We start from the raw sequence: 20,610 nt of genomic DNA, 5'->3' as shown, positions 1-20,610 counted from the left end.
TTTAGTTTTTAGTTTTTATTACAGCCTACCTTAAAAAATGAATTTAATGGTCAAATTTAGCCTCGACCTTGAGGCTAAATGCTCTGAGGATTATTTATCGTTTATTATTTATTTAACTTTTTTCACCAGCCTGTTCCAGGGTTTTAAATTTAGATGTTTTTTAAATGGAAGATGAATTTTTATATCAAAATTTCAACAAAATAACTAATTACTTAAGTTATTTTCTCAGAAGTTTGAGTTGGTATGTTGAAAATTTGAGCTTGACTTAATGATTAAAGAAACAAGCCTCCATGGTTTTGCTTCCCTCAAACCAATTTCAACAACTGGAGTGAATCTCTCCTTTTTAATAGTTTGGTTGTTGGTTTTATTTGTAGGTGTGTATTTATGAAGTAAAACTGAAACAAAGACGGCTAAAGGTTCAGCACCAGACTTGTAAATCATTCACAAGTCCAGAACTGTTTTTAGAAAGCCTAACAGCACAGATACATAAATCAACAAAGAGATCATGATATGAAAAGCAAAGAGTCTCAGACATCATCTACAAAGCTAAATATTTAATGGTGACATTTCAGACACATCCTACCACTTTGTCTCGTCTTGCATTACATACCAAGAATGCAGTAGAACGTAAATTACAGTCTTTCAACACAAATCAGGAGTAATAATAGAAAGAATTAAACATGTTGACCATCAAGCAAAAACCAGTCACAGAGCATACGAGTCTGGATGCCACAAGAATGTTAAAACTAAATAAACTGACATGTCCGTTTCAGAGCTAGCTTACTGAAGTTATTATGGTATTATGTAGCTTACGCCAGTCCCCGATTTGCAGGTATTTTCAGTTATTTTGGCATCACTTTGGGCTCAATTTAAATCATCTTCCCACATTTTAACCAAATTGTCCTTCCTAATAAAACAGACATGACAGACGTTTGGTTTTTTGTTTTGTCTGTATATATTTTTCCCCCAATGCATTATACACACTCATTAAACCCAAAGGGAAGCACAGGTAAGATAAATGAACACACCTGCATGAATATTCAGCCTTAAATATTACATAACTCTCAAGAATAACACTACCACACAGTCCTCAATTAGTCAAAGGGTTTGGGCTGGGTTTTTTTTTTTTTAACTCCTACTCTTTTGGAAGTTGGAGGCAAGCGGCAATGACGAGATATATATTAAACTAAATCAAACTGTCACTTAATATACAAAGAAAACCAAAAAAAAACAAAAACCCAAACACCCATTGCAATTAAATTTGGTACTACCCCTCCTCCACCTCTACATCGGATTAAAAGATCATATGAAACTTCCCCCCGCTCCGTTTCCAAAACCAACAGGTGACTTTTGATAAAACCCAAACAAGGATGCATGAATGATGAATTTCACGTTCACAGGAGTCATGTATATCAAATGTGTAAAAATTAGTTTCATGAGAATGTGTGCTGGCTGCTGTCAATGTGAACACCACAGTTTGAAATGAGAACACTGAGAATGCACTAACATGAACAGACAGTTTTCACTTTAGACGTGGGCTATATCTTGATGCGAAAGGCAGTGGCCTGTGAGCTGGGAGGCTCAGTGGTGGAGGTCGACTGTGTAGTGGACTTGAAGAGAGCTTTGAGGATGGTCTGGGGGTCCACCTCTGGAGTGGGCTGAGAGGAGGAACGCTGACCGGCGGGCCGTGATAAGGAGGCGGGCAGACCTTCTTTCTTTGTGCTGCTGCCTGTACCCGGAGTATCGCTGAGTCGCCTGTGGGCAAGTCAAACAGTTGTTACTATTTTTTAAGTCCTTTAATGGTTCAAACAACACAGAGGGGTCCCCTCCCACTGAGTTCAGTTAAAGAGACAGCTGTTAGGCCAAAAGGGTTACATGCCTGACCTCTAGTGGAGAACACAGCAACAGCACCTGGTATTTACATTTCAGTGTGAAGTTAAACTTGATAACATCCATTTCTTTAAATACAAATACCTTGTTTTTCAAAAGCAATGTAATAATGCTACTAACCAGCTCAAAATGGACTTATGGTGCTTTCCCTTATATACAGTTTGCCTCAGTTCATATTAAATATGCCCACTAAGGTCACCAAAGCTAAAAGACTGTTTTAAATGTTTGTTTTCAGACTATTCTTTCCATTCCTGGATCTGTGTGAAGTCAGTGAAAGGAGACAAGAGGACAACACGGTCATTTAAGTCTCACAGCTCTGGCTGTGAGCACAAAAGCCCCGCACACACACAATGTTCCCCCCTTCTGTTAATGATGGGTAGCCAATCAGAAGAAAGTTTCCTTAAGGGGGACGGGAGTCAGAGTCGCTCACTTTAGACAGCACCACAAGAGGACCACAATAAAATACTTTTTACTTTAGGAATGCAGTGAATGGATAGCTAATAGGTTTTAGTATGTAGATAAAAGCCAGATTATGGCACAATGAAAATATGCAAAACAATGATTTCTTTAATTTAGGATTCTTCCTATACAGAGGAAGTCTGTGAAGGGTAGAAGGATGCTGATCAGCACTGTAATGCATTTTAACCAGTTCTGTTATTTGGATTTTCACTTACCCAACACACTACATACCTTGTCTATACAAAAGGTCACATATAACAAGGATACAGTGACTCACTGCCTTTTCATGGACCGCTTATACATACTGTCCCCTCTCTCTGTCTGAGCCAACCCTGGTCTCACACCGTATGCAAACACAATTGAGTAGAGATTCATTTGAAATTAACTAAAGAAGCCTCGAGGGCTCACTCACAATAGAATGGGTTGATCAGAAGTGATGACATTTCCCTGAATATGAAGGTTACACTTCATGGGTTGGCCTGGGGGTGGACAAGAAAAGGAAAAGAACAGATGACATAAATGAACCAATCACAACGATCCTGACCACATACAGATCTGTGAAAAACTATTTGCCCCTTTCCTGATATCTTAGGTTTTTGCATGTTTGCCACACTTGAATGTTTCAGATCAAACAAATTTGAATATCACACAAAGAAAACCTGAGTAAATACAAAATGCAGTTTTCAAATAAGGACTTTGTTCACTAACGTAGAAGCTACCCAATCCTAAGGGGCCTGGTATGAAAATGTTATTGCCCTGCAAACCTAATAGCAGGTTGTGCCACTCTTGGCATTAAGAACTACAATCAAGCACTTGGAATAACTGGCAATGAGTCTATCACATCACTGTGAAGGAAGTTTGGCTCACTCTTCTTTGAATTCTTTTCATTCAGCCACACTGGCATGTTTACCAGCTTGAACTGTCTGTTTAAGGTCATGGAAAAGCATCTCAATCTGACTTGAGTCCAGACTTTGGTTTAGCCATTCCTAAACCTTAAATATTTTTTCTTTGAGCCATTCAGACGTGGACAGGGCTCCATCAATTACTAGAAATCATCCTGGTCCCGAAGCAGCAAAGCAGCCCCAGACCATCACACTAACACCTAGGGCTGTTCGAAATAACGAGATATATCGGATGACGATATGAAAATTTCTAACGTTTCATTTTACGCTATCATTTGTTTCTTGGTGTCACAAAACAAACTGTTTTACTGCAGTATTTTTTCAGTGTTTTCATGGTCACTGTAGTGGCTAAATTCATTTCTTAAAGTTCTCTCTTTCTCCTATATTTAAAATAACCACACTACAGATGGATAAGCGACTGTTTTTACGCGTTGTCGTTAGCAACAACGCCGGTAAACCCAACGTGTGGCTCCGCCGTCGGCTTGTTTATTTTCCACATAAACCTTTCACAATAAAGCTGAAGATCCTGTTGAGGTTTTGCCTTCTAAATAAACTGAGATGACGACGAAATACATTATTCTCAGACATCAAATTTCAGAATATGCATCAAACAAATGACCTCAAAAACATGTAGTAACTATAAATGGCGCTTACAGTCACCACGTGGATGCAGGTATAGAGAATACCAGCACGGCCAGTGAAGATGAGGCAGAACCAGGTAGATCCAAACAGAAAGACTAATCAAAACAAATCGAGGTCCTTATTTCTAAATGAGGGGCTACGTCTGTACCATGGACATGGTTTCGTTATGAAAAGTCTGACACGAACCAGAAAACTGTACTATGCAAATTATGCAAGAAACTGGCCTTCACCTCACACTCAAACACGGCAAACCTCTTCAACCACCTATGCCAGAATCATGTGAAAGAGTATGGAGAAAGTTTATGGATGAGAAGCAAAAAGGAGCCATCAGGTGCTAAAAAGACTCAAACATTAGAACAGGCCCGCAGTTCTTTAGATGGTTTATTTTGTGACCTCCTGGATGGGCCAATGATGCACTCTTGGGAGTATTTTGGTAGGCTGGCCAGTCCTGGGAAGGTTCACCAAGTTTCCTCCATTTGTGGATAATAGCTCTCACTGGAGACCCAAAGTCTTAGAAATGGCTTTGGAACAGTTTCCAGACTGACAGATCTCAATGACTTTGTTTCTCAGCTGTTTCTTCAGATCGTGGCATGATATGTTTTTTGAGATCTTTTAGCCTTTTAGTCAGACAGGCTCAAGTTAAGTGATTTCCTGATCCAGCCGATCTGGCAGTATTCCGGTCTGGGTTTTTATAATGAAATTGAACTCATCTTTCCAAAAATGTGGTTAATCACATTTAATTCTTGATTTAACAAGGGAGATACTTTTTACAAGGGCAGATAGGGTTGGGTAGCCTTTTCCTCTAAATAAGGGCAATAATAGTTTAAAAATTGCACTTTGTTATACTTGTTTAATCTTAAAATTTAATTGATGCTCTGAAACATTTGTGTGTCACAAATGTGCAAAATATTAAGAAATCAGAAAGGAGTAACACGTTTTCACAACACTATATATATGATGTATAACATGCTCGCTGCTACAGCAGCCATTAAACTGCATGTTAAACAGAAGACTTTCATGTGTGCGTCCTTGCTCTTGGCACTCACCGTCCAAGCAGCGATTGTTGTACTTCCTGTATGCGCTCACAGCGTCCTCTTTACGGACAAACACCACTTCAGCTACGCCCACCTTCACCAGCCGTGCTCGCTTCAAGGCACCGCACACACAGAACAGTTCCTGTGGACAAATATTGACAGGCATTACAAATACACACTGAATGACTCATCACGGTACTCACAGCACTCTGCACATCATTTTAATCTCAAACAAGAAAAGGTTAAAGGCAAACAGAGCAATTTCCTCACCACTATGTCCTCCTCAGTGACTCGGGGATGCAGGTTGTTCACTGTTATTTTTGTCCCCTCCAAAGGACTAAAAGTAGGCTGAAATGAAAAAAATGACAAAACCAAACAGTCAAGTAAATGTAAAGATTGTGTGAACACATTAAATATCAATCGAACTGATACATGTAACAGAATCACTGCAGGGGTCTATTTGATAAAGAGTCTGCAGCCAGGTTTAAAAAAACAAAAACAACCAAAGAAAAAAAAAAAATTATTTTTTTCTTTCCATCTTGCATTCAGTATTTTCACCTGTTAGCCTTTTGCACGTTACACGTTTCCCTTTAAATGTGCAAATCTACGGATGTAAGAAGAGTTCATTGTGGTGTGGCATGGATGGCAAAAAAGGCAAGGATAGTATGAGCATAACAGTTAAAAGCCAATCAAAGTTCTTTAAACATATTAAACGGTGGTTTAAGTTTAAGCATGAAACAAACAGAAAAGATTTACCTCCACAATGTTTTACAAAGTGACAGCTGTTTATTGAATTAAGAGCAAGTAAAAATTAAAGGGTCTGTATTAAGGCAGACCTTGAAATGTGGCAGAAATGTAGCTGCAGACTGACAGCAGCCGTTGCTTTTGACTGTCGGCATAATTTCTGCAGGATGCGGGAGTGTTTCTAAAAGTGGCCATAGTCTATATTCCACTACATTTTTGTTACAACATTAGTTATTTGTTATCTTGAAGATTTAAATTTTGTATCTTAAAATTACGTTAGTTATTTTTAATATTGTCAAATAAAAATCAATACTTGGGTATTAATCGATATTAAAAATATCAAATTAAGATTTAAGATCCCACAGCACAGGTGCAGACAGACACACAGCTACTCCCTTCACTAACAGCTGAAGTAGTTAACACTGAATAACACTTCAAGAGGAATTTCAGAGATCAGTAAAGCTCGCATTTCCGAATTTGATGTCAGTCCAGAGTGTGGAGAACTAATCTTGAGTAAAATAAAGAGTAAAATTCAGAGCAGCAGAATCAGACGGGCCTGAAGAGCAGAGCTGAGGAGAAGAAGGGCTGCAGACTGAGGCAGAGCAGTGTGAACAGGGAAGAAATGGCAGATGTGGACAATGTGATAAAATAGCTTTTCTACTTTTACAATAATTTATTAAAATGTGTTTTTTATTTTTTTGTAGCCAGCTGTGAGCCGGCTGTTAAGACGTTAACTTTGCAAAAAAAAAAAAAAAAAAAAAAAAGACCTTATTGCCAGGACTGCTGTTGTAGCACTATGGGCAAATGGCCAAAATATTTGATGTTGTATTGAAAATGGGAGGCATCAGTATCGAGTTTCAAATTCTAGTGTTGTGACAATCCTATATGTCACACGTCCCAGCTATATATAAAGCAATTAAAGGAAATCAATTATTTTCCTTTGTCTGGGGCATGATGCAGTTGTTATATTAGAAACTTGTCTGACTTGCTGCATCAAGCCAAAAGACCAATTATAATAATAAAAACCATAATAACACAAGTTATATGAGCACAATTTGAAAGAACACACACTGAGCTGCAGATAAAAATGAATGGATTTACCTGAGGAGGAGGAGGAGGAGGAGCTGTTGCACTGGTTTCTGCTGTGCTTTGCTGAAGAGTCCTAGAGACTGGCTGTAAGGCTGCAGCTGAAGACCGAGTGGCAGCCAGGCTGGTAGTGGGCCGAGGAGAAGCCACAGGAACAGCGGGCCGTGGGGCCGTGTAAGCATCATTCTTAACCACCTTGGTGATGGGGGCTGACATGGAGAAAGCTGAGCCTGCTGTACCAGGCTGTGTGAAAAAAAGAGACAAGATAGATAACACTCTAGTTCATGTAGGTACGCACAGCAGACACGCTGGAGTTTCTGTATAAAGGCCCACGTGTAGCCTTGTCACAGAGAAACATCTTACCCGAGATTGTAACAAATTGTTTGCAGTTGTGATCTTTAACTGTTTATTCGGGGCGTCATCATGCTCATTTAGAGTAGGCTGTAGAAAAACAAAGTAATCCTTTTAGTATGATATCTTAAACCTTTAGAAATGGGCTCATAAATGTCCTGTTACATTTAAATATGTCAAGAGAAACTAATCTACCTGTGTAGCGGCACGTATTCCTCCTAACATCCCTACTGGACGTTGCTGGAAAAAGAAACATAATACATTACTTAAGGAAGTTCTGACTGTATATTTCTACAAGCATACATATGGACAAGCCTGATTTATTTATTCTCACCTGGATGGTCTTAGTTATCTTTAAAGGTGGTGCAACTGCTGCTTGTGTCTGTGTCCCTCCAATGCTCCTCTTGAGGCTCAGCCTATCACGAGCATCCATCATTCTTGCATTATTGCTCAGCTGTGGCACTGCACTGGCCTTCAGACTCGGTCCTTGTGCATTAGAACCAAACTGCCTTGTATTCACACCAGCAAGATTGTTGTTGGTGTGTATCTGTATCTGCGGCACAAGCGTCTGGCTCTGTAAATGTTGTGTTACTGCTGTCTTTAGTGTGGTCGGTGCAGAGACGGTGAACTGACTCTGTCCCTGCTTGCGTGAGTTGATCATCTGACGTGCATCTTGCACCACTCCTGCTCCTCCCCTGCCACGGATTTTGAAACGAGCATCTTTCTGCCCCAGCTTCTCTCTGGCATCTTTTACTTGAAAACCTAAGGGGAGAAATTGAGAGTTTTAAGACAATGACTTTGCTCATTACAAAGTAACATTTACACCCACTGATCTGCTGGACTTTACCTGTGCCTCCTCCAAGCCTCTGTCTCACATCATTAACTCCAATCTTCTGTCTGGCATCAAAACTTTTCCCATCTCCTCCTGAACCTCGTCCAAACGCTGGCCTGAGAAAATCAAGGTTTCATTAGGTTCAACAACAACACAACAACATGCATTAGGGCGATACCTTCCACGTTACAATCACTTCTAGAAACACATTGAATATGATTTTTTTCTCAGATGATTATGGAAACTTATGGATTATTGAAAATTATGAAAAATTTTACCCATTCCAGCTACCACATTTGTTCATTACGTGAGGACAAAACTACGATTTGTTGCCAACAAAAGCACTAGCATGCTAGTTAGCCAAGCCTGACGAGTGAAGCTACAAACAAAATGCTGAAAGAGACGAGCAATTTAAAGACTTAAACAAAGAAATCTGTTTAGTTAAGCGGAGAGTGGTTCCGAGATTAAACTGCGTTTTCTTTGTCTCCAATATGAATGGCTTCAAATGTGAAGGCCTACAGTTTGTTGAAGCCACTATTAGACTAGCTTTCAGCCCGTAATCGCTGCTAGCTGTAACATGCTAACGTTAGCTTACGACTGTCGAGTAGCTACAAGCAGCACTAAGTTTTCGATATGCGCTTAGAAATGTTACTACAAGTTTCGAAATCCTTAATAAACACACATGCACCAGTCTCCCCACACTCAAAAAATACCTTTTCGCTGCAGCTTTGACGTTAATACGGCGCTGTCGTATAACTTCATCCAGAGAGACGTCTGCCATTTTCTCACACACTTTCCAAAAGCGCGTGCGCGCCTGAGATTTCTTGGGGGCTATGACTACGGGAACTGATTTGGGCCAAAATCCAAAATGGCTATTTGAAGAATTATGATATTTTATAGAAGATTCGAAATAGCTAACGTTGTCGTCTTCGAAATACACACAAAGACAATTAAAACACGACCGTGTTGCTACCGTAATAAATCTGTGATCGATTAGTCTTGACGAAATACGAATAGCGCGCATACCTGCATACCCATGATCCTTTGTGTCACATAGCGCAGCGATTTTACGACATAAACATTGCATATAACTATTAAAAGGGTCAGACGTTGGCTAATCGATCGTTTCTTTACTCACGGAAATAAGACAATTCGACAGAAACTAAAAAAAACGCAATGGAGGAAACTTATATTTGAAACCATAATAGAGAGTGCCTGTGTACGTGGTCTATGCCCGTCCTCCACCGTAGTTGGGTCATGCCTTAAACTGATGAGTAAGGAAAATAACGACGCGGGGTGACGCCCGTGTCCTCGTACAATTAACGAGATTAATTTTTGAAAGGGCACAGGTCTGCTTGCTGAGGTGACTCGCCTACTTTGCGAGATGCCTCGTGGGACAAGGACCTTCCCCGAGTCCCAAACACTGTCAAAATAAAAAGCTGCTGTCCTCCGCTAATATAGACATATCACCGAAGGTAATAAACTTGTAATAGGAGTTTTAGGTATGGTAATTACATCGTGGGGGAGCATGCCCCAAGTTCCAAAGTGCAAAAGAACACAACGATATTGCGAAATATAGCAAATAAATATGCCGCATAAATATTTACTTCATGTATCATCTATAGGGTAATTATATCGTTCAAAAATGATGTGATGATTTCAAATTTAGCATGTAGTCAATGTCCATTATGTTTTTACACTGTTTATAAATATATAGGCACAGTTACAGACGTCGCAAAACAAGAGTTCCTCATAAACTACAAGTCCCATGATGCAAATGGTCTGGCGCAAAGCCAAACTGTTGGTTCGGTGGGTCTGTGGGTTCGTACATCACTGCTGCCTCACGTCGGCTCTGTTAGAGGAGAAATGGCTGCAGCGCTGTCCCGTGCCCTCAAACTGCCCGGTAAGATACCGCACTGATTTGTATTATTTATCAGACCAATGTGCAGACGTAACGGAGCTTAGCTTCATTGATAGTCTGTGCTCTCCTATTTCGCTTCTCAGCCTTCTCAATGTAGCGAAGTCATTTGATTTTACTGGCTTGTCATACGCAGTTGTCAGGTTTTCCGTTTTATCTCTGCCAATTTCTCGTGCCAATTTTTTAATCCTAGTCAAATCAGATGGCCGCAGTTTTTCTGTTTGTGTAGTGCAGCGTCAGAGCGGCACGTTGACGGCGCTGTGTGGTGGTGCTGAACGACGGCTAGCTGCTCGCTAATGTTAACAACCTGCTGTTAGACAGTTCACCATAAAAAAAAAATCATGACAAATACATAATACAAGCTCAGGCCTGGCGACAATATCCTACTGGAAACAGTGATGCCCATCATTGCCTGTATTACGGTAATACTATTTCTATTCTATTCTGTTCTTCTTTCCATTCTTTCTTCTAATGGTATTTCTATTTAATTAAAGAAATCTGTAATGTGAAAAAAAAAATGCTGACAAGCATTGATGAAATAAAATAACCAAGCTAACGTCATCGTGTTATTACTATTTTTATTTTTTATTGTTGTTTTAAGTGTGTTATTGTGCAATAGGGGGGCTACAATAAAAAAAAATGCCTCAAAATACAGGAATCAGAATCAGAATACTTTATTGATCCCTGGGGGAAATTATTTTTTGTTACAGTGCTCCATTATAAACCAACATTAAGACAAGACAGACAATACGCTAACTAAGAATAGTACAATATATACATATATATACATACATAAGTCACTCATAAATAAATAGCTGGAAAAGAAACGTGTAGTTGTAGCAGTAACCAGTGTGTTAAGTGGATGCGTTAGATCCACTATTTTTCTAGTTTTGCCTCTGCCCACCTCTACAGTATGGTAGTAAAGTGGTGTATTGTATATTTATATATTAAATTAACGTTTAAATATAAGTATAGTTTTTAATACTTGCATGAAAATCCTTTGTAGTCACTATTTGCCTGAGGTCTAAAACCCACTGACGTCACAAAATGCTGTGTTTTCTCCCTTGAGATGCTCTGTCGTGCCTTTACTGCAGCCACGTTTGGTCGCTGCTTGTTTTGTGGGTCTCTGATTTCAGTTTTGTTAGCTCCTCTATAGGTGCTTCATTGTGTTTAGATCAGGTGACTGACTCCGCTATTGAATAATATCTAATTTGTTTGTGTTGAGAAACTTGGGTTGCTTTCGCAGTTTGCTTTGGGTCATTATTCTTTTGTACTGTGAAGAGCTGTCTGTTCAGTTTTGTAGCATTTGTCTGAATCTGTCTGTCATGTTCAAACCAGTGTACTCCTAATGAGCAGTTTCTGTGTGTCTTTGCAGGGAAGAAGGGCTCGGAGCTCGGGGAGTATGACCCTCTCACCCAAGCAGATAGTGATGACGAGAGCGAAGAGGATGACCTTGTGCTCAACTACCCCCGAAATGGTCTCGGCAGGGATAGCTGCCTGGGCACGGGGTCTTCCAAGCTGCGCGGCGGCCGATCTGGAAGACTTGTCGGCGCGGAAGATGGGGTGCAAGACGACGACGAGGACGAAGAGGAGGACGAGTGGAGGGAGCGACTCCCCAGCAAATCCAGGCAGGACAGGAATGACATGAAGGGAGTGCAGTACTGGAGCCACAGGGACTCGGACGGAGAGAGGAAGAGGGAGGACAGAGGGGGCCCTGGAGCAATGGGGGGTGCTGGGCTAGGGCTTCACAGTTCTGATGAACAAAAAAGGCTGAGGGTGAAGAACGCTATCCGAAGTGCGTTTTTTCTGGTGCCTCTGGTGTGTGCCACGGTGGTTGTGTTGCTCTGTGCGTTCCTGATTCCATGCCAGAAGGGAGACCTGGAAAAGAGGCTGCAGTGGGAGAAAGCACTGGGAGGGACAGGAGGTAAGAACATTAATGCACATTTAGGGACTCTTTTATTAATGCCCATCATGTAACATAGCATACAGATTAGTAGGCCTGTAGTTAGCTTCAGAGTAAACTAGGAAAAATAAACAGCCAGTGCTTGATAAGAACTCGCTCTCCTCTGCTGATATCTAAAGTGAGTGGTGCCACGATAATAAGGCTTACTCAGGAGTCGTCGAGGCTAGACAAAGTGCCTAACCCTGTAATTTTCCACCTGTCATTACACAGGCTTGTGAAACATCTTTCTACCCATCACATGCTCTGTTTACACATGAAACATTGCTTCTGTTAGTGGGTGGTGTTCATGTTTTTTTCTTTTTAGGTGTCACGCCACCCGCGCTGGCACTGTGGGATGTTGATGGTGATTCAGTGGAGGATGTGTTCTTGGGTGTTACCGAATCGACCAATGAGACCCACACCACACAAAGTATGTGCGATATGTAAATATCTTTGCAGGCTCATGCCGGTACCCATCCACAGCTGTGATCAGACGTTTACTTACTCATCATGAGCATTTGTGTCATGGTAATTTTGGGCTTTCAGTGGTTTCTTTGAACTCTTCTTTTTCCAGGCTGGAATAATTGTGCAGCACACATCTTTAATTACTTAAAAAAAAAAAAAACGTGTGCACAAGTGTATATTTATTTTGCTTCTGGCATCATTCTGATTGGCTTCTGCAGAACTGGTGGAGTTCCTTTAAATTGGTTGGTTTCCAACCATGGACCCGGGTTTTTAAGTGTAGTCGACAGTAGATTTGAGGTTCAGAAGCCTAATGTTAACCTGTTTTATCCATTTCAAAACTGGTTTTGATGTGTGTTTGGGATCATTGACCTCTTGGAACACTGAACTGCATTTGAGTTTCAGCCGTCTAGCTGTTGATTTGAGGTGATGTTGAAGAATTTGGATGTAGTCCTTCATTATTCCATACAATTTGTGCAGTGATCCACTACCACTGGCAGCAAAAAGTCATTGAAGATGACTCTGTGTGCTTTCTCTCTCTGTAACCTCTGATATTTATACATGGTGTATGCGCTTCATCCCAGTTTACAGTGCAGTGGCCCTTTCTGGCGTCAGCGGCCAGGTGCTGTGGAAAAAAGTCATGTCAGAGGCTGTGATGTACATCCAGTGTGGTCTGCAGTACAGCACCGTGCCGTCGCCCGTGTGCCTCCTCATCTGCAAATCCTACATCATGGCTGTCAACGGCACCACAGGTCGGACTCAGTGCTGTCCCAGCTGTGCAGAAGTAAATAAAATTAATCAACTGCAAGTATTCATTTCTAAGCATTCAAAGATATTTCCTTTCCCTCCACAGGAAAGAAGCTGTGGTCATCATCAATTAAGAGCATTGAATCTCAGGCAGTGTTACTTCCAGACCTCCAGGGCGACTCACACCCAGATCTGCTTGTAGCCACCCTGCCAGCGGATGACGTATGCCAGCCTCCCTTATTTCTTCATGTGCTATATTGATGCATGTTACAGTTTGCAAAGCATTTTTTTTTTTTGTAGTGTTCACGTAAGCACAATTCATTCATTCGAATTCATTTAACAATCATCACGAGCTGAAGAATTTACAGTTTGTTTGTATTTTTATTTATTTTTTGCCGCTTTGTGTATTTTCAGAAATTCGATCTCTCTCTGACTTTGATCTCTGGAGAGACGGGAGCGTTACTCGGACGTGCTGTGCCTTTCAACGTCACAGCCCAAGGGACGCTGATTGGTCCCTGGCTATATGAGACACAACAAGGAGTATACTACATCCTGTTTGGTCTAGGTGACGTTTCAGTAAAAGGACTAGATGTTACAATCCCTGACAATGCACTGCTTTAAATGGAGAAAATCTTGGGGGGTGGCTGTTATGAGGAAAAGCAGCTCAGAAACTTTACTAGCGGCACACATTGTTGTGTGCCTCAACGAAAGGCAGATCGGGCGCCCCCCTTGCGATGAAGGGGGGACCCGATCTGGCTTCCAACACTTCTCCGCCGGATCGAGCTGTACGCTCTACCTCCCCACTGCCTCCCAGAAAAGGGAAGAAGAGCAGAGGGGAGAAGAGCGGAATATTTTTCTTTCCTATTCTTTCATTCCTCCTTTTAGATTCACTACCATGAGGTTAACTGCTTAAATACTTAAAGATTGCTCCAAAAAGAATCACCCCATGAGCTTTTCTGTGTGCTCATATTGCAAGAGTTTTGATTATAACGACACATATTATAATATTTTTCTAGCAAAATGGGAAACAGGTGCAAACACACGGAAATCCTGTATTAGGCAAACAGTTTTCTAACCAGCTTGAAAGTCAAAATTTGGTATGACCACCTTTATTCTACAACACAGCCTGATCTATCTTAGGCAGATTTCTTATGATTTCATTAAGTAGTCGTCAGGAATAGTTCTCCGGGCTTCTTGAAGGACATTCACAGCTTTCTAACTGGGAAAATAATCAGATAAAATTAAGCATATTTTCATTAAATATACTAAAGTTATTGAACAACAACAACTGATTCTGAGGAGCTCATTTAAGAACTATTGAAGTGACCCTTGAAGTTATTTTAATGGTGGTTTCACAGGACCTTGTGTCATCGTGTGTTCCCTTAGGTAATGTGAAGGCCGTCTCCCTGCGAGACATCTACTTTCAGGCTACTGGAAAACTGCCCGAAACTCAGGCGCTTCGAAAGAAGGATTCAGGGTGGGAGGGCATGAAGAAGGACAATTTCTCTTCCATCATACAAATTTACAGGTGGGTGTCTGCTACTGATGCATAGATCTGTTTTCAATGTGCAAACTCTTCTTTGTTTGTTAAATACCAAATACATTTAACCAGCTGGCACTAAAGTAGAAAGCAGATTACTAGATATATGTTTTTGTCTAAAATAAGTCAAAATCAGATCTTTGTTGTGTCCTTTCTAGCCCACGTGACCATGACCAGGCCAGGTTCCTGCTCCCTCTTGTGGCTGGTTTTGGAAGAAACCACAACAACCTGGACACCGCTTCGAACCTGAACTCCACCAGAAGTGACTGGGTGCTGGTGTATGGAGGCAGCGTACAGTTACTGCTCCGGCAGAGGAATTTGCGAAAGAAATGGACCTACAAAACAGCTTCCAGTCAAAGGTACAGTCCTGTTTATTTTTTCCCCCCTGCAGCAACCACTTGAGGGTGGTGAGGTTTGAACAAACTGATGTGCTTGAAAATTATATTTTGGCGAGGGGCGCCTTACTATTGCCATGAGGTGGTCTGAAGTTTTCAATAGTTCATGTAACTGTTGTTTTAGCAACTTTCTGTGTGGTAATCGTGTGATTAATGCAAAATCATTAGAGAGAAGAGCACTCAGTCAGATATGGTTTCCCTGACTTCATTTTAGCTGCATGTTGTTGTTTTTTAAAAAAAAATCACATTCCACCAAAACATCTGTCCCATCCTTTGGAAAACTAGAAAAATACGGGTTCCTAAAATACTTATTTGTATGTCACAGTCAACCAGTTGCAGGACACTTCAATAGCGATGGAATCCTCGATCTTTTCATTCAGCATTCATCAAACGGAGTCATGAAGGTAAAACAAACAAACCAAAGGTTCTTTCATGCTTTTTTCCCCCTCAGGGCTGAAATTACTTTGCTGACATGTAACATCTGCTCCGATCTTACTGGTGGTTTTTCCTCCTCTTCTTTGTCTTTCAGACATTAATCATCGATGGGGCGAATGGGACCCGTTTGTGGGCCGCCGAGTTCGTGTGTCCCCATCTTCGTTTAGAAACTTCTGCAATCTCCACGTCCACGGGCCAATCCGCTTTCCTGTTCTGGGCCAGCGATCCAATCAAAGCACAGAAGAATGTTACCAAGACAACCGTAAGTCTTCCTCAGATAGAATTGCTAGGTTAATGAGAACCCAGGAAGAGGAGCCCTCTGTGACTCCGGTGCACAAGATCATTTTACTCCATTGTGCTCGACTCTGTTAAGGAGTCTTTTGTGCTAAATGTGCTCTCCGGCTGTTTATAGGTGTCGCCAGGTGTTGCTGTGGCAGAGCCTCTCATTCGAAAGCTCTACATGCTCCATCCTACATATCCCACAGTCCTGCTGGAGCTCGCCAGTACCACAGACACAGCAGTCACATCTGCAGGTAATCGCCACCGTGCCTTTAAAAAGAAACATAGAACAGAGCCTCTCTCTGTACTGTACTCTGTACTTTTTTTAATGAATGACCACTCTTCCTCACTGATAGTGCGCTACCAAGACCATCAGAAAGACGCATCCTACATCACAGTGTCCTCCAGTACCATGCCCAACTCTGTCCCCAGCACTTACATAGTCAAGTGTGTGAGCCTGAGAGCTGCTATCACCAAAGGGCAAACTGTGTGGATAGGAGATGGCAGCAAGACCGCGGGAGCCCTTAAACCCGGTGAGGTCAGCAAGTTCTTCAGACATCTGACCTTCAGACATCAGGTGAGAAAGGGAATCGCAGGGTGCGGACAGTCAGATCTGGAGTGTCGCTAATTTTGACGAGTGAATCTCTCTCAACTCTGTAGTGAGGAGCCAGCTCTGCTACCACGACCCTGCCTCACAAGTACGCGGTACAGCCACAAGGACTTGAGTAAGGATGAAAGGGACGAAAAGCTGCGGATGACTCTGCACCGGGGCGATGATGGCAGTTCATCCACGAAGCTGTTTACATCACGTTTGATTCAAACAAAAGTCAAATTTCATTTCTGGTACTTGAGAAAGACATCTGTTTTTGTTTTGTTTTTTTAAATTGAAACTTTCTTTAAATAATTTAAGTCACATTTAGGAAGTCTGATCTTTACCTGGTTGTTTCTTCACTTGACAACAGCGGAGTAACTTAACACTTGAACGGTGCATGTCTAGCATGCATCTCTCGTAATTCCAGTATCTACTGTGTGGTACGGTCCACTATTTCAATGCATTTTGTCATGATTACTGTTCTTCTGCTCCTTGATGTTTTAGTTAGTATAAGAATTCTGTAAATATTTAATGCTGTACAGTAATTTATTGATTTGCCTTTTTGCCGTCTGAACTTTTTAAGATGAATGAACCGCTGTTTGCTAAGGATTATGATATTTAAATGTAAGCTGCAAGACAAAGTAAAGCGCAATGTATAGCCTCCGTGTTTTATTTCAACTTTGGGAAATGCAGTCGGGAAAATAAAAACAAAAACGCGGTGCTGTTGAATCACCACAGGGGGGCGCTGTTTCCGCCCTCTTCTTGCACATCACAATTCATCTCCGGTTCGTTTTCCGCATTGCCGCTGCATCGTCAAACGCTGTAAACATGGCGTCGGCCCTCGGTCGCCTCGTCAGGCTGTCTATCCTCAGACCCCCCCGCAGATCCCCGCTGACCCCCTCCAGTGTACCGGGGAACACCGTGACAGCGTGCCGGACGGCCGTGTGCTCGTCGTCCGGTGCTATGCTCCCCAAACCCAGAAAGGTGAGTCTCATTTGCACGCAGTGTTACGAAATCAGATCCTCGGAAGGTGTAGTCTCACGAGCGCCGTTAAATAACGTTGTTGTTTCTGTGGTGGGGTGTGTGGCACCGGGGAGCAGACCCCCTTCGGCCTTATCCGGATCGCCCTGATAGTGGTACCCTTCTTGTATGTGGGGACGCAGATCAGCAAGAACTTTGCCGCCCTCCTGGAGGAGCACGACATCTTCGTCCCCGAGGACGACGACGATGATGATTGAGGGGGTCTGGAAAGCTTCAGGTTAGCAGGTATCGCAGGCTGTCGCTGTGGGTGTCACCGTGTGGCAGAGTGCACGCTCCCTGCTCCGTCTGTGTTGTACAGTGTTGTTCAGTACAGACTGAAATGTGGGAGTTACCATTGCAATTAAAAAAAAATAACATGCTTCATTAAAAGGTACCTATTAAGATTCTTTGTTTTCTATCATATAAATGTGTACTATAATAGCGATGGATGCTTTTATGAAAAACACTGAGTAATCCATGTGAGTCAAAAAGAAGGAAAATCAATACATAGTCATTTTACAATCTTTGTGAGGGGTCACCAATCAGTACAATAGGTCCCCTTTGCTGTTCCTGACCAGGCTTTAAGATTGCTGCTCAGAGCTTCAGCTCTGTAATAACAAAAACATTACGCTCACATTAGCAGCTTGAATGCTTCTGTCTGCTTTATTTTTCTTCAGGCTTTTGCAGCAGTTTTTAAACATCTCATATTAAGATGTAACCGTTTACAGGCCTTTATAGTGTAAAAATAAATCAACACACTTTTTCTGCCCCTCACAGATTGTGTATTGTGTGACGATGACCACCGCCCAGCGTCAGTGAGCATCTCAGCAGATTAACACCTTGCCGGAGTTGCGTCTTTGTGCACTAGATTCAGGGTTTTTGCTGCCCCGGGCTGATCGTATTGTACTGTATTTGTCATTCACTACTCACATCTTACACATCGATACCAGAACACAATGATTTCAATAAAATTTAATTTTCTATCAACTGTTTAAAACACTTCATTGCATGAAATATGAAACTTGTTTGGAACAAAGCTGTTAAGTTATTCCCAGGAGCTGTTTCATGTCCAGTTTTATGGATTATACCTTCTTAAGGAGGACAAAATCCAGACTGTAAAATGTTATTTGTCCCTCTTACTGTTAGAGCTTTCGGCTCAGTTTTGGTCTGGAAATGTCAATTTTCCAAATACAAGATGAAAGCTTTTCATAGCAGCAGGGGAAAAAAAAAACAAAACTGATGGAATCAATAATAATAATGAAGATTCAGCTCTCACATGCTTTTCCTACTGTCTGCAGTGAAAAAGCTTTATGTTGTTTGAAACAACCCGCTCACAACAGCATCTGCACGTTCAGTCATGGTGTGCTGATGGCTTTAATTGATCCAACTGACAATATCAATAATAAAAAGAGACTGGACTATAGATAGGTGATTGTTAAGTGTATATTTACAATAAAGAGAAACAGCTGTCAAATTGGACACAACCAAAAAACAGGTCACAGGGCAGGCCGAGAGCTGTACAGTTCATTGGTCGTGTCCCCGGTAGAATTTGGACAGGAAGTCGGTGGGGCGAGGTTCTTCAGACTCGTAGAAATAGCGCATTATGTGGGTCTTCTGCTTCCAGACGTGGATCGTTTCCTGAAGTTCCATTTTCCCCTTTAAATAGCACACACACACGAAAAACGGAGAATACCTCAACACACCGTGAAGTAAACAAGTCAGTGTGGCTCTAAGTTAGATTTAATCAGCACTCGGAGCCCTAAGAGACACCGCCTTGAGAAAAATCATATTTACTGTTTCTTGTCACATGTGCTGCTTTTACCTTAATGACCAACATGTCGATCACACGGGGGTCGGTGATGTGCTTGTTCTTGTCAAACATCTCCCTAACTTTGTCTCTTCCTTGGCGTGTTGTGATGTCGAGCTGAAACATTGCGACTGCAGAGGAACAGACACAAACGGAGAGCCATTTTGGTTCTGCTACACACACTTTATCCAGGACATCATTCCTAAATGTTACTATTACAGCTGCATGAATTAAATCAATCTACAGCGGCTATTTGAAATAAAATTGTCCTACTGTTTTTGTTTTTGCAAAGTTGCCACTCATCATCATCATTATGCCATATTTGTTTTGCTACATCAGATCAGATGTCCCATCAGCATTTGTGTCTTAAACATAAGGAAATCACTGTCAGTTTGTAATTGATTGATTTTGAAGAGGTAAATAGTAATAATATCGTAATAACAAAATGCACTGAACAGAAAGGAAAAAAAAATCACGGTGCAAGGAATAAATCTATACAGCGAACAATTCACATGTTCGAAAAGGTCTAAAGTACACATTTATTTAATCCTACTCCCTTAATGCTATTTAATAATTTACTCATCAGTGTTCCTCGATATAACATGTAATCAGACAATATACATAATTAACTATGTACTAGTCTGCACATAAAACAATATATATATTTAATTCCAAACTTGTACTGTTTCACATTTTTACACCGCATATGGATATAGGAAAATTGTTCTTTTAAAAATCCGAAGATTTAATGTACCCCTTAGATGTACACCTTAAATAAACCTCTTAAAGGATCTGATGGGTAACCGTGTAAGTAACCACCTGCTAGGAGCCAAAACAAAGTGAATGCTGAACATGGAATTCTTGCTAACTACGGGTGTTACGAAGCTGCTTTACATATTATATTCAATAAAGTAACAGGTCTTCTGTAAGCATGAACCCACACAACAACGTAACACGAATATATGCACCTCTTTTCTTTTTTTAATCGATTCTTTATTTGTTTGTATGATTTTAAGTTAAAATGTGTGGACATAAAGTACAGAGTACATAATCTTCGATGCAGCCTCATGATCTGCCTGGAGCCAAAATGAACGCTAGCTAGAGTCAGTATCTAAAGGTTGCTTTGAAGTCATGAACTTCCCTTTACAGTTTAGATTAAACGGAAACATTACCATCTCTATCTGACACAAGAGAGGAGAGAGTCTTTAAAACATTGTCATATTCAGGATCCTCTGTGCTAGCAGCTAATGTTAATTATTCTGCACCGCTCCATAGACGCGACCTTGACGCTCGCCTCGCTTCTTCCACACAGTTTACCCGCTACAGGGAGCACACGTACCTGTGTTGGGGACCTCCCGGTACCATGCTCGGTATAACTCCCGGACTCGGCGCTTAGCCTCGTCCAAATCACGGCTAAAAATCGGTTTAACGACTTTAGCAGCACCAGCTGCCGTCCGGGTCGCCGCTGTGGACGCCATAACTGCTACTGTTGCTATTTTCCGGTTTCATTAAATTAGTGCTGAAAGCGCTCTG

General features: G+C 41.4%; 4 protein-coding genes and 1 non-coding gene across 9 annotated transcripts; 3 read left to right on the top strand and 2 right to left on the bottom strand.

Moving 5' to 3' along the window:
- Positions 1-539: 539 nt before the first annotated feature.
- On the bottom strand, positions 540-8,875 carry poldip3 (polymerase (DNA-directed), delta interacting protein 3). Of its 2 annotated transcripts, none has more exons than XM_042220224.1 (10): positions 8,654-8,875; positions 7,956-8,056; positions 7,443-7,870; positions 7,304-7,348; positions 7,121-7,198; positions 6,780-7,000; positions 5,198-5,279; positions 4,940-5,069; positions 2,762-2,828; positions 540-1,755 (listed from the first exon to the last, which is right to left on the bottom strand). In XM_042220224.1, the coding sequence occupies exons 1-10, from the start codon at positions 8,719-8,721 to the stop codon at positions 1,539-1,541; spliced, it is 1,437 nt and encodes a 478-aa protein (XP_042076158.1). In that variant the 5' UTR covers positions 8,722-8,875; the 3' UTR covers positions 540-1,538. The 2 variants fall into 2 exon arrangements, with proteins under 2 accessions (XP_042076158.1, XP_005940807.2); XM_005940745.3 differs by having other exon boundaries at positions 5,198-5,275; positions 6,773-7,000; positions 8,654-8,873.
- Positions 8,876-9,197: 322 nt separating this feature from the next.
- On the top strand, positions 9,198-9,351 carry LOC121814423. Its single transcript, XR_006054335.1, has one exon. It is a non-coding gene; the product is annotated as a U12 minor spliceosomal RNA (small nuclear RNA).
- A 361-nt stretch (positions 9,352-9,712) lies between these two features.
- On the top strand, positions 9,713-16,908 carry fam234b (family with sequence similarity 234 member B). The gene is made up of 13 exons (XM_014339549.2): positions 9,713-9,843; positions 11,234-11,782; positions 12,126-12,230; positions 12,847-13,014; positions 13,116-13,231; positions 13,424-13,574; positions 14,396-14,537; positions 14,708-14,908; positions 15,270-15,348; positions 15,474-15,641; positions 15,792-15,912; positions 16,015-16,235; positions 16,319-16,908. Exons 1-13 carry the CDS (start codon positions 9,807-9,809, stop codon positions 16,319-16,321), a joined length of 2,061 nt encoding a protein of 686 aa, XP_014195035.1. The 5' UTR covers positions 9,713-9,806; the 3' UTR covers positions 16,322-16,908.
- A 39-nt stretch (positions 16,909-16,947) lies between these two features.
- Positions 16,948-18,257, top strand: smdt1b (single-pass membrane protein with aspartate-rich tail 1b). Of its 4 annotated transcripts, none has more exons than XM_042220229.1 (3): positions 16,948-17,234; positions 17,414-17,508; positions 18,048-18,257. In XM_042220229.1, exons 1-2 carry the CDS (start codon positions 17,079-17,081, stop codon positions 17,486-17,488), a joined length of 231 nt encoding a protein of 76 aa, XP_042076163.1. In that variant the 5' UTR covers positions 16,948-17,078; the 3' UTR covers positions 17,489-17,508; positions 18,048-18,257. The 4 variants fall into 4 exon arrangements, with proteins under 4 accessions (XP_042076163.1, XP_042076164.1, XP_005940804.1 ...); XM_042220230.1 differs by having other exon boundaries at positions 17,414-17,516; XM_005940742.3 differs by having other exon boundaries at positions 17,351-17,508.
- Positions 18,258-18,492: 235 nt separating this feature from the next.
- ndufa6 (NADH:ubiquinone oxidoreductase subunit A6) lies at positions 18,493-20,596 on the bottom strand. The gene is made up of 3 exons (XM_005940741.2): positions 20,417-20,596; positions 19,093-19,208; positions 18,493-18,926 (listed from the first exon to the last, which is right to left on the bottom strand). The coding sequence occupies exons 1-3, from the start codon at positions 20,553-20,555 to the stop codon at positions 18,795-18,797; spliced, it is 387 nt and encodes a 128-aa protein (XP_005940803.1). The 5' UTR covers positions 20,556-20,596; the 3' UTR covers positions 18,493-18,794.
- Between the last annotated feature and the right edge of the window lie 14 nt (positions 20,597-20,610).

Source organism: Haplochromis burtoni, unplaced genomic scaffold, assembly GCF_018398535.1.
Source record: "Haplochromis burtoni strain Fernald_Lab_line unplaced genomic scaffold, NCSU_Asbu1 Contig_45, whole genome shotgun sequence".
In the NCBI taxonomy this organism is placed as follows: domain Eukaryota; kingdom Metazoa; phylum Chordata; class Actinopteri; order Cichliformes; family Cichlidae; genus Haplochromis; species Haplochromis burtoni.
The sequence above is the reverse complement of the archived record's forward strand: the minus strand, read 5'-3'. Positions and strand labels throughout refer to the sequence as shown.

What these genes read in the sequence shown, in the direction of transcription:
- poldip3 (XM_005940745.3), bottom strand. Translation starts at nt 8,721, where the DNA reads ATGGCAGACGTCTCTCTGGATGAAGTTATACGACAGCGCCGTATTAAC. An exon ending in CTCCTCCTCCTCCTCCTCAG is followed by an intron (nt 5,276 to 6,772) that starts GTAAATCCATTC and finishes TTTTCATTTCAG; the next exon opens with CCTACTTTTAGTCCTTTGGA. An exon ending in TCTGATCAACCCATTCTATT is followed by an intron (nt 1,756 to 2,761) that starts GTGAGTGAGCCC and finishes ACTTGCCCACAG; the next exon opens with GCGACTCAGCGATACTCCGG.
- fam234b (XM_014339549.2), top strand. Translation starts at nt 9,807, where the DNA reads ATGGCTGCAGCGCTGTCCCGTGCCCTCAAACTGCCCG. An exon ending in AGCACTGGGAGGGACAGGAG is followed by an intron (nt 11,783 to 12,125) that starts GTAAGAACATTA and finishes TTTTCTTTTTAG; the next exon opens with GTGTCACGCCACCCGCGCTG. An exon ending in CACAGCAGTCACATCTGCAG is followed by an intron (nt 15,913 to 16,014) that starts GTAATCGCCACC and finishes CCTCACTGATAG; the next exon opens with TGCGCTACCAAGACCATCAG.
- smdt1b (XM_005940742.3), top strand. Translation starts at nt 17,079, where the DNA reads ATGGCGTCGGCCCTCGGTCGCCTCGTCAGGCTGTCTATCCTCAGACCC. An exon ending in TGCTCCCCAAACCCAGAAAG is followed by an intron (nt 17,235 to 17,350) that starts GTGAGTCTCATT and finishes ACCGGGGAGCAG; the next exon opens with ACCCCCTTCGGCCTTATCCG.
- ndufa6 (XM_005940741.2), bottom strand. Translation starts at nt 20,555, where the DNA reads ATGGCGTCCACAGCGGCGACCCGGACGGCAGCTGGTGCTGCTAAAGTC. An exon ending in CCGGGAGGTCCCCAACACAG is followed by an intron (nt 19,209 to 20,416) that starts GTACGTGTGCTC and finishes GTTCCTCTGCAG; the next exon opens with TCGCAATGTTTCAGCTCGAC. An exon ending in TCGACATGTTGGTCATTAAG is followed by an intron (nt 18,927 to 19,092) that starts GTAAAAGCAGCA and finishes TGCTATTTAAAG; the next exon opens with GGGAAAATGGAACTTCAGGA.